Source organism: Tamandua tetradactyla, chromosome 16 (genome assembly GCF_023851605.1).
Source record: "Tamandua tetradactyla isolate mTamTet1 chromosome 16, mTamTet1.pri, whole genome shotgun sequence".
In the NCBI taxonomy this organism is placed as follows: Eukaryota; Metazoa; Chordata; class Mammalia; order Pilosa; family Myrmecophagidae; genus Tamandua; species Tamandua tetradactyla.
This window is the reverse complement of record NC_135342.1, coordinates 69,489,971-69,507,097: the sequence shown is the minus strand read 5'-3', so window position 1 is coordinate 69,507,097 and position 17,127 is coordinate 69,489,971. Positions and strand designations below refer to the sequence as shown.

General features: G+C 43.0%; 1 protein-coding gene across 5 annotated transcripts in view; it reads left to right on the top strand.

Annotated features, from left to right (window-relative positions):
- Positions 1-7,515: 7,515 nt before the first annotated feature.
- Positions 7,516-17,127, top strand: part of WDR59 (WD repeat domain 59) — a 139,017-nt gene continuing 129,405 nt past the window's right edge. For 4 of the 5 annotated variants that reach the window (XM_077133033.1, XM_077133031.1, XM_077133030.1 and 1 more), the window contains exon 1: positions 7,516-7,650. In XM_077133033.1, the coding sequence (XP_076989148.1) occupies positions 7,597-7,650 (54 nt within the window). In that variant the 5' untranslated portion in view covers positions 7,516-7,596. The remainder of the gene's footprint in view (positions 7,651-17,127) is intronic. The other variant, XM_077133032.1, reaches the window with a different exon arrangement.

Sequence of the window (17,127 nt, the reverse complement as noted above, 5' to 3'; positions counted from 1 at the left end):
CTCGGTCCCGGGCTGCGCTCGCCGGCGCTCCTCGCCGCCGCGGAGACAATGGAGGGCGGCAGAGCGCAGGCGCGGCCCGCGCCCCCGCCCCCACCCCCCCCCCCGTCGGGTTAACCCCTTCGCTGCCCCTGCGCCGCCCCGGGCCGCTGACGGCCCTGAGGCCGCCACCTAGCCTCCTACCCCAGGTCGGCCTGTGACCTGCGTGATCTAAGGCACTGGGCGTCAAAAACAGAAGCAAGACGTCTCTTCAACGGAAGCACTCTTTAAGTCCCAGAATGTGGCCAGTTTTTCCTGGGAAATCAAATGTGGTGGTGGTTGTGGGGCGGGGTGCATGGAAAAGGGCGGTGATGGTTTAAGGGGCTGAAAAGGAAACCCAAGAAGAAATTAAAATTACCCAATACGCTTACCTGGCTCTGAGGGTCAATGGTCAAGCTCCCCTCCTGGCAAAAATTTGCCCCCACAGCACCCTCTGGTGGACATGCTGTCCATTCTTTCTGAGCTTCCCCATCCCCTTATCCACGCTCCAAGGACCATATGCATCAAGAAGCTTAGCATTTTAGGCTGAGGAAGTTTTGGGGTGAACAGCGCACTAGGACACTTGTGGTTCCCAGCCTTTGCGGACACTAGTTAGATCAGAAAGTCTGGTTTGGGCTTAAGCAAATGGGTATATTACTTCGCTAAAACGTTATTTTCAAAATCATTGGGAGCACGAAATAAGCTGAAATAGAATAATGCTGCTACAAGTGGTTTGGGAAACTCTGTAGTCCCACGCAGGATCCTGTTTTGTTTACCCTGTGTCTTAGCGTGCACCACAGGGCCTGGGGCACAGTAGATACTCAATAAACGTTTCTTGGCCAAACTTTGATTTTGCATCTGAGAGGTACATTTCCACCTCAGTCCTAGTGTTTCTCACACACTCGTGTTCGTTCGTTCATTCATTCAACACTATTTTCAAGCACTCTGTGTAAGTGCTGGCTATGCGCATCACCAAGTCCCTGCCCTAACTGCCTTCTTGCCTCAGAATGTCCGCAGGTGGGTCCAAACCAAGTTGTAGAGAAAACAAAGCGTAGAGAAATCTTAAAAGGAAACCACAAAAGAAAAGCTGACCAGTCACAGATTTTGATTGTCTGAATATTACCAGCCTGGAAAGAAACAAGGGAAAGACTATTTGCAAGCATGGAGCTGTCTGGGGAATGAGTGCAGAGCTGTGGTAAAGAAAGCTAAGAGTTCAATAGGAAAATGAAAGTAGGAAGAACCAAAATGTGCCACCCAAGAAATTATCTGTAAGTGCCTAAATGTGTTGTTTGTGGCCACTTAAAATCCAAATGAGTAATATGAAGAAAATGAAGAAAGCTTAAATCTAACCTAATATCTTCCCTGAAGAAGGAATATGGTAATAGAAGAGGAGTGGTCCAGTACTGTGCAGAAAAAGGTCACTAGGTCCCTTGATGGATAGATCGCTATTGAGAAAATAAATATATGATGTTCATTGTAACCATTCAACCAGCTTTAGATTTACATATCATTCAATGATTTTTAATGTATCTAACAAAATATTTAGTTTCTACCAAGTGCCAGGCACTGTGTTGGGTTCTGGGATATAGTGTTGAATAAGACAGATGGAGTTCCTGTTTTTATTGAACTTCAATATTAAGGGGAAGGACCACGTCACACCCACTAGAAGGGCTATCATTTAAAAAGGCAGATAATAACACGTGTTGAAAAGTGGTGGAGAAATTGGAACCGTCACACAATGCCACTGTGGATGTAAAATGGTGCAGCCACTTTGGAAAACAGTTTGGCACTTCCTCAAACAGTTAAACATAGAAGTATCATGTGATTCAGCAATCGCACTCCTAGGTGTATATACCCAAGAGAATTGAAAACATATGTTCACACAAAAACTTGTACACCTACAGTCATAGCAACCTTACGCATAATAGCTAAAAAGTGGCAATAAATCAAATATCCATCAACTGATGAATGGATAAATAATGGAATATTATTTGGCAATAAAAAGGAAGTAAGTACAGACAGATACTATAATCAGCATGAAACTTAAAAACATTATTCTAAGGGAAAGAAAGCAGACACAAAGGACCACATATTATATGATTCCATTTATATGACATGTCCAGAATAGGCGAACTCATAAAGACAGAATGCAGATTTGTCATTGTCTAAGGCTCAGTGGAGAGAAGAAGTGAGGAGAAATGGGAAATGAATGCTTATGGGTACACGTTTTCTTTTAGAGTGATGAAGATATTTCTGAAATTAAATAATAGTGATAGTTCTACAACTTGGTAATATACTAAAACCCACTCAGTTGTACACTTAGAAAGGGTGAATTTTATGGTATGTGAATTATGTCTCAATTTTAAAATATAGAGAGACATATAGATATATAAATGGGAAGACCAAGAAGTACTAAAGCAGACAAGGACAATGTAGTGTGTAAGCCTAGAACTACGTGCTTGGCATATAGTAGGTGCTCAATAAATATCTGTCAAATGAATGAGTGGATGACAGTGCTTTGAGAGTGGAAGAGCCTGGTGTTCATGGGAAGAGAGAGACAGGCACTAACACAGCAATTCTAAGCCAAGACCTGAAAGGTGTATTGGAGGTTAACCAGGCAAGGGGATAGAGAGGAATGAAGAATGTTCCAGGCAAAGTGAACAGCGTGTTCGAGGTCCCAGAGGTAAGAAGACATGGCATGTTTAAGGAGCTGAAAGACATAGCGCTACATCGATAGGCAGCAGGAGGCCAAAGATGAGGCTGGCCCGCTGGGACAAGCAAGAGGGTCTTGTGAGCCAAATTACAGAGAGTGTGCTGCATCCTGAGGGAATGGGGAGTTATGGGAAGATTCACTTCCCTACCATAATTATCACTAATAATAATATTTGTCAACGATTAAAGAGCACTAAGTTGGTGCTAGACTTAAGTACAAAGTTCTTTAAATGAATTTGACCTTTAATTCTTCTAACAAAGATAGGTGCTAGCCCCAGCACTGAAAAAATTGAGAATGGTATCGTCTCTTCAAATAAAGATCTATATTTTTATTTGCTTGTTATGCATTAAGAGGCATAAAACAGCAGAGTGGTACTTGGAGAGGAGCATGGAAACTGGGAGATGTCTTTCGTATCTTAGTTTTTGAGCCATGTAAATTTACATATATGAATTGTTCATATATGCACAATAAAATGTCACACACAACTCATAGGAGCAGAATTCGACTTTTAACCTTTACAGTGACTATGCTTATCTAGGAATCTCCAGGTGACAGTTTTGTTTTCTGTGTGTGCTTTCTAATAAGAATATCGGATCTGCATCACAGCTCTATTTCTTATTGTAAATTAATAGTTTGGTCTCAAGATTTATTCCAGTCTACTGGTTGTCATAAGCCAGTCTCTCACATCTGACACCGCTGAACAGCTGAGATTCTGGATTGTAAAGGTGAAGCCCCCCTTTTACTTCTTGGGCTGCAGTGACACAGAGCCCTAAGTGCCCTGTGGAAACCCTGAATGGGCAGCCTTTTTCAGGCTTGTTATCTCCTTATGCTCTTTTCAAAGTACGGTTTTCCCCCGAAAGGAAACTTTTAAAATACAGAACTAGGAAAGTTCTCCATTCAGCATTCAACATTCAACTTGACATCTTGAAAGACTTTCCACATAGCAACAGGTATCACCTGAAACCTGCAGCCTCAGATTAGTATCCTTTTGTCATTTGTTGCATCAAATCCTGGGTGTGTTTTGCTCCAACTTTCCTTGTGGGATCTTTTTCCCCCTTTGGGTAGTTAATGGCTCTGGAGAGGGTGAAAAGTAATTTTGGAAACTCTCAACACAAGGAAGTCAGATACAGAAATGGTTCCAGCTAGATTTGGGACTTCTACTTTTTAATCTTCATGTTCTCACAGGCCCTAGGTGAGCTGCTTCTTGGCTTTCCTTCAGCTGTGGCTGTGAAACAGGGTTAATAAACAGCTGATCCACCTTCCAGAACAGTCAGAAGAAAGAGCTAATGAGATCGGTTGCCAGAGCTGTTTGCAAGGGTACAACAAGGCTGCAAAGCCCTAGATATAAACATCTCAGGGAGAAACCGTTAAGCCTGGGACTTGAGCAGTTCAGAAGGTAGGAGGCATAATTCATTAGTGCCTGTCTGGGGAAGAGTTGGGGAACCAGTGGCCTCTCTCTGTCTTGAGCACTAGAGGGTTGGGACAGCATTCTGTAGCTTTAAAGTGAGCCCCAAGCACCTCCTCTGAGGATGGGCAGATGTTCCCCAGTGCCCTCTCAGTCCTCTAAAATTCTTTGCATTTCCATCATTTTACTTGAAAAGGGAACATTTAAACAGAGAAACCAGGGTATTGAGCAACCAAGTACACATAGCAAAGAGGCAGTGTGGGCACGTCCATAAATATTTGGTGACTGGTGAAGAGAGGGTAATTACTAGTGGGGTTCAAGGTGGGGATCCAAGATTCCCAGCCATAAAGGGCTGAGGGGTCAGCTCTCTCCAAATCCTGCAGAAAGATAAAAGATCTTGTTCAAACTTGCATGACTAGTTGCTGATAAAAGCCATAGGAGGCCCTAGATTTCTGGGTTTGCTAGGTACCCTGCTTTCCTGTTGCTTAGCTAGCAGTGTCCTTCTGAAAAGACACTGCTTGGTGAAAAGGGCCTTGTACCAAAACCAGCAAGTGAGGTTTGCTTGGCAAGGGACCGCAAAAGACCCCAGTCTCCGATTTAGGCAGGATGTTCTTGTGCGGATCTCAGAGGTGTACAGCCAAGAAGCAGCAGCCTGAGAGTTCTAGATTTAGCTCCAGAGTCCCCACTCCATCGTGGTGACAGTGTGGGCAGGAAATGGAAAGAGGGGCCTGAGGAGGCAGTTTGAAAGGTGCTCATACTCCCTCTCTCAAATTCTACCAGGTCCCTTTCACATCTTTAAGAAAGAAAACATTGAGAGAACAGAGAGCACTAAGGATTTGAAACCCAAAGTACTTTCTGTGCCTACAAACCATGACAAGCAGATTTTTGAGAACTAGACAAATGTGAACTAAGGAGGAGGGGGAGGGTTGCAGGAATGCTCAGGCGAGGGCAATCCTGGTTTGGGTGGGAAACATCTACAAAGCTATATGTGGAAAAACAGAAAGGGAGCTTTGGAAGCTATATGTATTTGTCCAGATTAAACTTGAATGGGTAAGCCTGGCCCTTTACAACTTTTCCAGCCTTAATTCCTTGCTACATTCTGCCAAATATCCTAAATTATAGCCACACCTGACTATCTGCTAATCACCCATCCATCAGAGACTTACTGAGCAACTACTACGTACCATACAAAAAGCAGATAAATAAGGATGTGGCGTGTTAGGTGAATTAATTTATTCATTTATTCCTATGAGATAGCATAAGCTTGTATTAGAAGTATTCTTTGCCTTTATTTTCTCCTGCCCCTGGGTTTGACTTGCAGTCTTTACCCTTCCTCACTATCCGAGCCGAGACTCTTCTCTCTAGAACACTCCACAGACTTTGGTAACGGAAACTTGGGAGGAATGGGAGGCAGAAAAAAGGACAGTACAGGATGAAAGTCAGAGTTTGAGGAGTGTTTCAGGGGCCATGGTGTGTGAGCCTAGCTGATGGGTGGATGGGAAAGAAAGCATAGGGGATTAGTTTTGGTTGCACAGAAGTGTTCTTTGACCTTGACTGCACTCCGGGGTTATGACTTTATAGGCTTTTCACACTCATTCATTGGACAGTTTTCATGGAGCATGTAGTATGTTAAGGCACTATCCAGGGCCCAACAAAATGGACCTGGTCCCTGTCCTCCCAAAGCTTGAAAATATTAAATAAACAAACACAAAAATCATAAATTAAAAATTGTGATGTGTATCTTGAAGGAAAGAAGCAGCACCAGGAGAGTTAATGTGGGAACTCTTTATGTCTCTGGGACATACCCTGATCTTCACACTTTAGGGTCTTCGTTCAGGCTGTTTATGCTGAAAGACTTTCCACGCTCTATCAAAATCCTAATATTATACTATAAACTCAAACATCACCTCCTTCAGGAAGCTATTTCAAGTTCCCTACTTATGTTGTTCTCTCCTGGAACATTACTTGCAAGTCTATTATAATACACAATTCATTCTATTGTAGAGCAACCAACTGTTCCAATTTGCCAGGGACTGAAGGGTTTCCCTGGATGCAGGACTTTCAGTGCTAAAACCTGGATTGTCCTGGGTGAACTGGGATAAAGTTGGTCACCCTAACCTGTAGAAAGTCCATCTCCCTTTCTTACATCCAACACTCCTAACGGAGGAAGTGGACTGCACCTTCTTACTCTCTCTATTCGTGTAATAACTTGTAAATAGAACATTGATAATATTAACAACAATAAAAGTTTGTGTTTGAGCACTTACTACATTCCAGGCCCTGTGCTTAGCGCCTTACAATAATCAAGTGAGAAAGATCATTTTTGCCTTCTGTAAGAAAACTGAAGCTAAGCCACCCAGTTAAACCAGGGTGGAAATGAAAGGATAGGACAGAAGAGGGAAACTTAATCACCTCCCACCATGCTCTAAGCACAGTGGTTCTCAATTTTTTTTTTTTTAAATCACAGGAGCTATTTATACTCTTAAAAATTATTGAGCACCCAAAGAACTTTTATGTGGATTATATTTATTGAAGGTAACTGTAATTTTTAAAGTTTTATTGATGTTTAATTCACATACCTTGAAAATATTGTATTTGAAATTTAAAAAATTAAAAATATTTATACATATTTCATTTAAACATTAACTCTCATTAGTATAAATTACTTTAAATTTGAAAAATAACTACATTTTACAAAACAAAAAAATTTAGTGAAAAGAGTGGCACATCTCTCTAATGTCTGCTTAAACAGGACAGCTGGGTTCGCCCATCTGTTTCTGCATGCAGTCTTTTGTAATATGCACCATGTAGCCTCTGTACACTGGTGAGAGAATGAAAGTGAAAAAGGGAAATAGCTTCTTAGTATGATTATGTAAATTGTTTTGCCTTTGAAGACCCCTGAAAGTGTTGCAGAGACCCTCAGGGGTCCCTGGACCACACTTTGGGAGCCCCTGCTATACTGTATGAAACAATAAGTCCTGCAGACTTTGCAATGCTTTTACGGCAGGCCTCAGAGCAAAAAGGAACCTTGGGTTTGCACGGATGTTGGATTTGGGTTTCTAGACTGAGCCTGGGACTATGTAAGGGACACCTGCGAGGGGATAGGGCAGACAGCATACCTCCCCTCTGCCCAACCTACCCGCAAAGCTTTTCAAGGCTCACCCCAAGCCCTTCTCCACCTTGGACTACAACTCCCGGCAGAGCTCGCGGCAAGGGGCGGTGCGTGAGTGACCCGAGCTGAGTGATGGATGTGAGAGGGGGTGGGTCTGCGCTTGGCCGGCGCAGTGCCGCAATTGGAGGAGCTGGAAGAGGGCCGGAACCGGTGTGTGAGTCAGCCAATGGTATGCAGTCAGGCGGAGGGGCGGGGGCGGGGCGAGGCAGGGCAGGTTTGCAGGCTGTTTGGGGCGCACCGATCCCCGGAACGCGGGTCTGGGGCTGAGGGCACCGTCCTGGGGTTGGTGTGATGGCGGCTCGATGGAGCAGCGAGAACGTGGTGGTGGAGTTCCGTGACTCTCAGGTGAGCTGGGGGACGAATGAAGTCTCTGGGCATGCGCCCAGTCCTGGTTCCCCTCCCCCAAGGTGCCGGGTCTGTCTTGGGGCTGTGAGGAGACACCCCGGGCCGGATCTGTGGAGATGGGCAAGGGGTGATCCGGAGCTGTCAGATCCAGGAGGGGATCTCTATGACCGTTGTGGGCAGTTGGGGCGGGCACGGTGGGGTTTCGGCGGTCTCCTTGGGGTACGGGGAGTGGAGTCCACATGGGCCACTGAAGCTCAGAGATTGTGCGCGGTTGAGTGCTGAGGGGAGGCCGCCACGACCCGGGCTGAACCTGGCAGAAGGTGTTTGGTCCCGGGACCGCGCCGTGTGGCGTGGGGCAAGTCGCCGAACTTCTCATAGCCTCATCTTGATCGAGTTAACACTGCCTCACAGAGTTTGGGGGAGGAGTCGACGAAAAGTTGCCTGCAGAAGGCCTGTTTCTGCTCCTAGGCTCTTAAACCGTGATAGAGAGAAAACTACCGTGTTGTGAATGGAAATGCGGGCCACTGCGCAGATTACCGGGTTCGAATCCCAGCTCCGCCCCTGGCCTGTCGTCACTCTCCGCGCGTCAGTATTTTTTTCACTCGTAGAAGGGAGATGATTGTCCCCACCTGGCAGAGTTGGCGTGAGAATTTTGAGACGAGAAGCCTGAAGAAACGTTAGCGTTCACTAGAGATTTTTACCATTTTTCTATTCCCGATCTTCCATATGCCAAGCTTTATGCTAAGAGGCTTAGCTACGTTTTATTTCCCCCTAATTCATGAAAGACCCGTGCAAAATGTAAGCGGTAGCCCCTTTTTCCAAATGGGAAAGATGAGGCTGACCCCCAAGGGGCTTGCCCAGGGCCTCATAAAATATTGACTCATTGGGATTCAAACGCAGGGTTCTGGCTCCAGAGCTCTACTTTGTCTATGGTGGATAGCACAGCCTGTCATACATAAATATTGTGTTATATCTCTTCATTTACTTAATACCTATTTATTGAATACTTTTGTGTGCCATGCTTTCATTCCCTCGTTTATTCAGCAAGGATATATTAAGCCCTTACCATGTGATTCATACTGAAATCTGGATTGCAGTGAAAGGGGTGATGTGGTTTTTTTTTTTTTTTTTAATCTTTCTAAAACCCCATTCTCCCTTTTACCATAAATATTAACGAGTGGAGGAGCCATCTACTAGTTTGCTCTAGAGTGCTCTCTGATGTGCAGCCCTCACTGAGAATTTGAGCAGCAGCCTTGGGATTACAGCCTCTTGAAACACTTTGCACTGCCAGCGTGGTATCTCTATGAAACCTGCTCTCCCAAGTGAGGCGCCAGGCTCCTAGGGATAAAGAACCATATTCCTGTTACCTTTCTTGTTAATTGCTTTCACTGGGGACTAGGACAGAACAGAATGATGTATTGTGCTTCCAAACCTGCTAATTTGGAAGCGATTAATCTGCAAGCCCTTTAATTCTCACAGAAACCCAGCTAGTCTCACCCCTACTTGTCTAAAGAAATGTAATTGAAGAAACCTGCAGAGAGGGTGCTGACACATATATTAAGATGTTATGAAGTAGTATCAAATAATTAAACTTAAACAGCAGTTGTCATAGTAAGGGAACAAAGCAATTTAACTGCCTTGTGGGAGTTTCTGTTTTTCCTTTCTAATTTTTCTTTTCAGTTGGAAGGTTACCTCTGTGTTGTGAATTAACATGATTTTGTGGTTGAGTCTTGTGAGGATTAGAAAGGTTGGGAATCCAATTTATTAACTATTTTGCAAATGTAGGAAGGAAAAGTTAGAACTCTTCATATCACCTATCTGAAAAGACTAGAATGATAAACTTTTCGAAACACCCACATCTTTTATATTTTATAAAATATATAGACAAAGAAAAAAGCGATAATTTTCAAAGCCCACTTCAACAATTAGTTACAGAACAGATCCCAGAGTTTGTCATGGGCTACCATTCCACTATTTCAGATTTTTCCTTCTAACTGCTCCCAAACACTGGAGGCTAGAAGGAATATTAATGTAATGATTCAGCTGTCATACTCATTTAAGTCCTGTTTTCTCTGTCATAATTTCTTCTCTTTTGATCCTTCTCCCAGTCTATAGGGATCTTTGTTTTTTGTTTTTGTTTTGTTTAGTTTTTACTTTTTATTTTTTATCTATAGGGATCTTTGGGCACTGCTCGTTCTGATTTTTTCATGTTAAAAAGGGGTGTCAACACTAAAGGATAGGGTTTATAATTAATTGATAATCTTGGAGAGGCTGGTTCCTCTGAGTTTCAGGATTTATCTGATTTAGGAATGCTCCAGGAATTATCGTTCCAGGAAGGCAAACATAGTCCATGAAACCTTTTAGAGGCTCAGTTTGAGCCCTAGGTGTTCTTAAATCAAGACATCCACATCTTTTAAAACTACTTTGTTTTTTAAAAAAGATTTTAGGTTTTTCAGGGAAAAACCTCAGCCCAACTGGTGAAACTCCATTTTATAGTTTATACAAATGCCATCTAGTTCATAAAGCAATGCCTTGAGATAATACCACCACTAATTAATTGTCAAGAATCTGGGCTGCTTGGCAGCTACTCTGAAGTGATCCCTAGAATCATTGAGTCAATGTACATTAGCACTATAAGAAAACTTGGAATCTTCTGGAGCAACACCATCCAATAAAACTTTATAAAACTTTGTATAATGATGGAAGTGTGCCTACCATGCCCTGGAAATGAGGCTAGTATGACTGAGACATTGTGTTTTTAATTTAATTGAATTATAATTCATTGCCACTTAAATTCCCACTTGTGGATATTGACTGTGGTATTGGAAAGTGAAGTTTCAGGTACTCAGAGAGTGAAGGTTAAATAGTTTCCACTCTCAAGGAAAGGTAAAATGGCAGAATGTGCAGTTAAGAAGTTTCTAACTCAATAGTATGAGCAAAAATAATACAGAATATAACTACTGTGATGAAGGTAGGAACTGCAGGCTCATCACCAACTGCCTACTTAATATCTCCACTTAGGGATCTGAGAGGTATATCAAGCTTGATATCAAGATATATCAAGTTCAAAATAGCTGTTCAACTTTCCTTGCACCCCAGCTTCTTGCCTCTGGAAGGTCCATCCACACAGCCAGTGATTTTTTTTTTTAAGCCAGGTTTTATTGAGGTGTAATTAGTGTATAATTAAATTCACTCTAAGTGTATAGTTTGTTGAGTTTTAACAAATTTATATAGTTAAGTAAGTACCACCACAATAATAATATTTATCACTCCAAGTGGAATCAAGCAATGTGTAATCTTTTGAGTCTGGCTTCTTTCACTTAGCTTAATACTTTTGAGATTCCTTCATGTTGTTTTGCATAGCAGTTGGTCTGTTTTTTTATTGCTGTTTTATTCTATTGTATGGACAGACCACAACTTGTTTACCCATTCACAGTTTGTATGGGTGGATCACAATATATTTATCCATTTTTATTTTATTTATCCAGTTTTTGTTAATTATGAATAAAACTGCTATAAATATCAAGGTGATTTTTTTTTTAACATAGATTTGTTCCTATTTTTCCCTTGGTGAAAATCCTTGAATGGTTTCTTACTGTACCTAGAGTAAAATGTAAGATCCTTATTTTGGACTGTTCTCTATAGTGTCCTCTGCCTCCTTTTCAGACCACATCTTTCACCACTTTCCCTCACTATTTGTTTATTTTAATCTTTCTCCCCCACGACAATGTAAGCTCCATGAGAGTAGAGACTGCTTTCTATGAGACAGAGACTGTATCCCTAGTGCCTAAAATAGTGCTTAGTATGTAGCTTAGACTCAGCAAATATTTGTTGAATAAATAAGTTTGAAAATTGATTAAATTAACAATATAAACAGGAATTAGGGGGAAAGTATTTAAGTTTTCATCTTTAAAAAACAAACTTTTATTTTAGAATAGTTTTAGATTTACAGAAAAATCGGGAGGAGTTCCCTTATGGCCCACACCCAATTTCCCTATATATATTTTTAAATGCAATTTTATTGAGATGTATTCACATACCATACAAACCATCTGAAGTATACAATCGCTGGCTCACAGTACCATCACAGTTTCCCCATTTTTAACATCTTCATTTACTATGAAGTTAATGAACCAATATCAATATAATATTACTAATCAAAATTCATAATTTACTCAAACTTCCATAGTTGTTATCTAACCGCCTTTTTTCTGTTCTAGGAGCCCATCCAGGATTCCAACATAACATTTTCTCATCATATCCCCTTAGACTTCTCTTAGACTTTGCTAGACTTGCCTTGTTTATGATGACCTTGACAATTTTAAGGAGAACTAGTCAGTATTTTACAAAATGTTACTCAACTGAGATTTTATGATTAAGTTAGTGTTATGGGTTTTGGGGAGGAAGACCACAGAGGTAAAATGACATTCTCATCACATGGCTTATCACTATTGACATTGACTTTGATCACCTGTGTTTGCTAGGTTTCACCATTGTAAAATTATTTTTCCCCCCTTCTGTACTGTCATTTTGGAAGGAAGTCTCTATATGCACTGGGGAGTCATGCGCTTACCTCTTGAAGATGGATATATTAGGGTTCTCTAGAGAAACAGAATCAACAGAGAACACTCGCAAATATAAAATTTATGAAAGTGTCTCACGTGACCACGGGAATGCAGAGTCCAAAGTCTGCGGGGCAGACTGTGAAGCCAATGATTCCGATGGAGGGTCTGGAGGAACTCCACAGGAGAGGCTCGTCAGCCAAAGCAGGAAGAGAGCCTGTCTCCTCCAAATCCTCCTTAAAAGGCTTCCAGTGATTAGACTGAGCATCACTCATTGCAGAAGACACTCCCCTTGGCTGATCACAAATAGAATCATCTGCAGATGCAGCTGACGTGATCATGATCCAGTTCTATGAAATGTCCTCATTGCAACAGACAGGCCAGCCCTTGCTCAACCAGACAAACAGGTATCACCACTTGGCCAAGTTGACACATGAACCTGACCATGACTGTCCACCCCTTGTCAACTTGGCAGCTATATGTATCACCTTAAACCATACCTAATTTCTAAATAAAAAACATTAAAACACTTTTTTTTTCTTTCACCTAACAATACTCAACTGTTCTGAATATAACTGGAAACACATTAACACTCTCCAGAATAGGGTGCAAGTCCTTGGGTAATATTCATTCTTAAACTTGATATCTTACAACTTAAATAGTATAACAGGAACAAAACAGCATCACAGTCCTCATTTCTGTAACTGATCATGTGGTCGTTGTTCATATTTATTACTACCTTCTTCCACTACCCATTCCATGTTCCCTTAACCCTCAGCAAGCACTTCAGCTGGCCATGGTTCTTTGCCTGGTGGGGTGACCCAAACCTTCATTCCTGAAGTTTCAGACCCATTGGTAGTCCTGCCTGGATTGGGCTGTTGCAATTTTCCATTGATTTTAATTACAGGGCATAGTAGTACCAAAAGACGCCCTAGGGGATCGCCTATATTCCAAGAAAACTCTTCTTTACCTCCATTATGTAGTTGCAGTCCTATTTCCCCCTGATAGTCAGGGTCAATCACCCCAGAAAATAATGTAATCCCCTTCTTGGCTTGTTGATCCAGGGGCATGAGTAGCCCAGAGTGACCAGATGGCAGTCTTAGATTCCAGTTCAATGGAATCATTGTTGTTTCTCCTGGTGGAAGCACTCCCCCTTTTGGAACTAAAACCTGTAGACCAGCAGAGCTCAGGGTCGCAAGGACAGGAAGCAAAAATTTTCCTAGTGGATCACTATGGGTAATAGTGAGTGATGCCACTCCCATTTCTACCCCTTGGTTCCTGGATGCATGGATCCTGGCTATGGGAGAAACAGTACCATACAGTGGACACTGATTCAGAGCATATACAGCTTCCTGGAGAACATTACCCCAGCCATTTAAGGTATTGCCACCTAGTTGGCACCATAGTTGAGTTTTCAAAAGGCCATTCCACTGTTCTGTCAATTCAGCTGCTTCTGGATGATGGGAAACATGGTAAGACCAGAGAATTCCATGAGCATGTGCCCATTCCCACACTTCATTTGCTGTAAAGTGTGTTCCTTGATCAGAAGCAATGCTATGTGGAATACCATGACAATGGATAAGGCATTCTGTAAGCTCACGGATGGTAGTTTTGGCAGAAGCATTGCATGCAGGGAAATTTGTCTATTCCAGTTAGAACAAATCGCTGCCCCTTCCGTGAAGGGAGTGGTTCAGTGTAATCAACCTGTCACCATGTAGCTGACTAGTCACCTCGGGGAATGGTGTCATATCAGGGGCTGAGTGTGGGTCTCTGCTGTTGGCAGATTGGGCACTCAGCAGTGGTTGTAGCCAGGTTAGCCTTGGTAAATGGAAGTCCATGTTGCTGAGCCCATGCATAACCTCCATCCCTACCACCATGACCACTTTGTTCATGAGCCCCTTGGGCAATGACAGGAATTGCTGGGGAAAGAGGCTGACTGGTATCCACAGAACAGGTCATCTTATCCACTTGATTATTAAAACCTTCCTCTGCTGAAGTCACCCTCTGGTGTGCATTCACATGGGACAAAAATATCTTCATGTTTTTAGCCCACTCAGAAAGGTCTGTCCACATACTTCTTCCCCAGACCTTTTTGTCACCAATTTTCCAATTATGGTCTTTCCAAGTCCCTGACCATCCAGCCAAACCATTAGCAACAGCCCATGAGTCAGTAAACAAACGTACCTCTGCCCAGTTTCCTTCCAAGCAAAATGAACAACCAGGTGCACTGCTTGAAGTTCTGCCCACTGGGAGGATTTCTCCTTACCACTGTCCTTCAAGGACACCCCAGAAAGGGGTTGTAGTGCTGCAGCTGTCCAATTTCGGGTGGTACCTGCATATCATGCTGAACCATCTGTAAACCCAGGCCCGAGTTTTCTCTTCCTCAGTCAATTCACTGTAAGGAACTCCCCAAGAGGCCATAGTTTTGGTCTGGGAAAGAGAAGGTAATGTGGCAGGAGTGGAAACCATGGGCATTTGGGCCACTTCTTCATGTAACTTGTGCCTTCAGGACCTGCTGGGCCCTATCTCGTATATACCATTTCCATTTTACAGTAGAGTGCTGCTGCGCATGCCCAACTTTATGGCTTGGTGGGTCAGATAACATCCAGCTCATGATAGGCAACTCAGGTCTCATAGTAACGTGGTGGCCCATGGTTAAGTATTCAGTCTCTACTAAGGCCCAGTAGCAGGCCAAAAGCTGTTTCTCAAAAGGAGAGTAGTTATCTGCAGCAGATGGTAAGGCTTTACTCCAAAATCCTAAGGGTCTGTGTTGTGGTTCTACTATAGGGGCCTGCCAAAGACTCCAGACAACATCTCTATTTGCCACTGACACTTCCAGCACCGTTGGATCTGCTGGATCATACAGCCCAAGTGGCAGAGCAGCTTGTACAGCAGCCTGGACCTTTCGCAGAGCCTCCTCTTGTTCAGGTCTCCACTCAAAATTAGCAGCTTTTCTGGTCACTCAAGTAGCACACCCAAATGAGGAATATGTTGTCGCCAAAATCCAGAGAGACCAACTAGGTGTTGTGCCTCTTTTTTTGGTCATAGGAGGGGACAGATGCAGTAACTTCTCCTTCACCTTAGAAGGGATATCTCAACATGCCCCACACCACTGGACACCTAGAAATTTCACTGAGGTGGAAGGCTCCTATTTTTCTTGGATTCATCTCCCATCCTCTGACATGCAAAGGCCCTACCAGTAAATCTAGAGTAGTTGCTACTTCTTGCTCATTAGGTCCAATCAACATGATATCATCAATATAATGGACCAGTGTGATGTCTTGTGGGAGGGAGAAACGATCAAGTTCCCTGCGGATAAGATTATGACATAGAGTGGGAGAGTTGATATACCCCTGAGGTAGGACAGTGAAAGTATATTGCTGACCTTGCCAGCTGAAAACAAACTGTTTCTGGTGGTCCTTACTAATAGCTATTAAGGAAAAAGCATTTGGCAGATCAATAGCTGCATACCAGGTACCAGGGGATGTACTGATTTGCTCAAGCAATGATACCACATCTGGAATAGCAGCTGTAATTGGAGTTACCACCTGGTCGAGCTTACGATAATCTACCATCATCCTCCAAGACCCATCTGTTTTCTGCACAGGCCAAATAGGAGAGCTGAATGGGGATGTGGTGGGAATCACCACTCCTGCATCCTTCAAGTCCTTAAGAGTGGCCATAATCTCTGCAATCCCTCCAGGAATCCGGTATTGCTTCTGATTTACCATTTACTATTCTAGTGGCTTCCACTTGGCCTTTCCTACCATAATAGCCCTCACTGCGCAAGAGAACCAATGTGGGGATTCTGCCAGTTGCTCAGTATGTCTATACCAATTATACATTCTGGAACTGGGGAAATAACTACAGAATGGGTCCGGGGGCCCACTGGACCCACTGTGAGACGGTCCTGAACTAAAACTCCATTGATCACCTGGCCTCCATAAGCCCCCACTCTGACTGGTGGACCAGAGTGACATTTTGGGTCCCCTGGAATTAATGTCACTTCTGAACCAGTATCTAATAATCCCCGAAATATCTGATCATTTCCTTTTTCCCAGTGCACAGTTACCCTGGTAAAAGGCTGTCAGTTTCCTTGGGGAAGGCTTGGAGGAAGATCAACAGTATAAATTTGTGGCAATGTAACAGGGTTCACCCCCAAAGGCACTTGGCCTCCCTTTCATTCAAGGGGCTCTGGGTCTATAAACTATCTCAAGTCTGGAAATTGATTAAGGGGCCGTGACTCTGTTTTTATAATTCAGGTTAGACTTCTGTTCGCTTGACCTAGAACTCTTTTGTTTATGCAGCTCGAACACGAATTTAGTAGACTTGCCTTCTATTGTATTTCTAGGTACCCCATGATTTACTAGCCAATGCCACAAATCTCTACGGGTCATGTAATTTTGACTCCTGCTTTGAGTTTGCTGTCTATTATAATAGCCATGTCTACCCTGTCTTTGGCGATTAAGTGCTGCCACCTGGCTTCTGCCAACTCGGGATCCTGTCATCCCCATTGCATTTAAGGATTCCAGCTCAGTGACAGCAGTTCCTACAGTACTATCTGACCTACAGAGAAGTGCAGCCACAGAGCTCTTCAGGGATGATGGTGCTAGTCTCACAAATTTATTTCTCACTGTTCTGGTAAAAGGTACATCCTCTGGACATTCCTGGGGTGTAAGAGCAGGCTTTGCATGATAAATCCACTCTAACATTCCAATCTCTCTAAGCCTCTGGATCCCCTCATCTACATTATACCAGGGTAGTCTGGCATTTCAACCTCAGGTAATGCCGGCCACCTTTTGATCCATGTTTCAATTCAACCATCCGAACAAACTGTTAATACATTTTCTAATCCCTCGAGCTATAACATTGAATGCAGAATCTCTGCTTAGTGGGCCCATATCAATAAATTCAG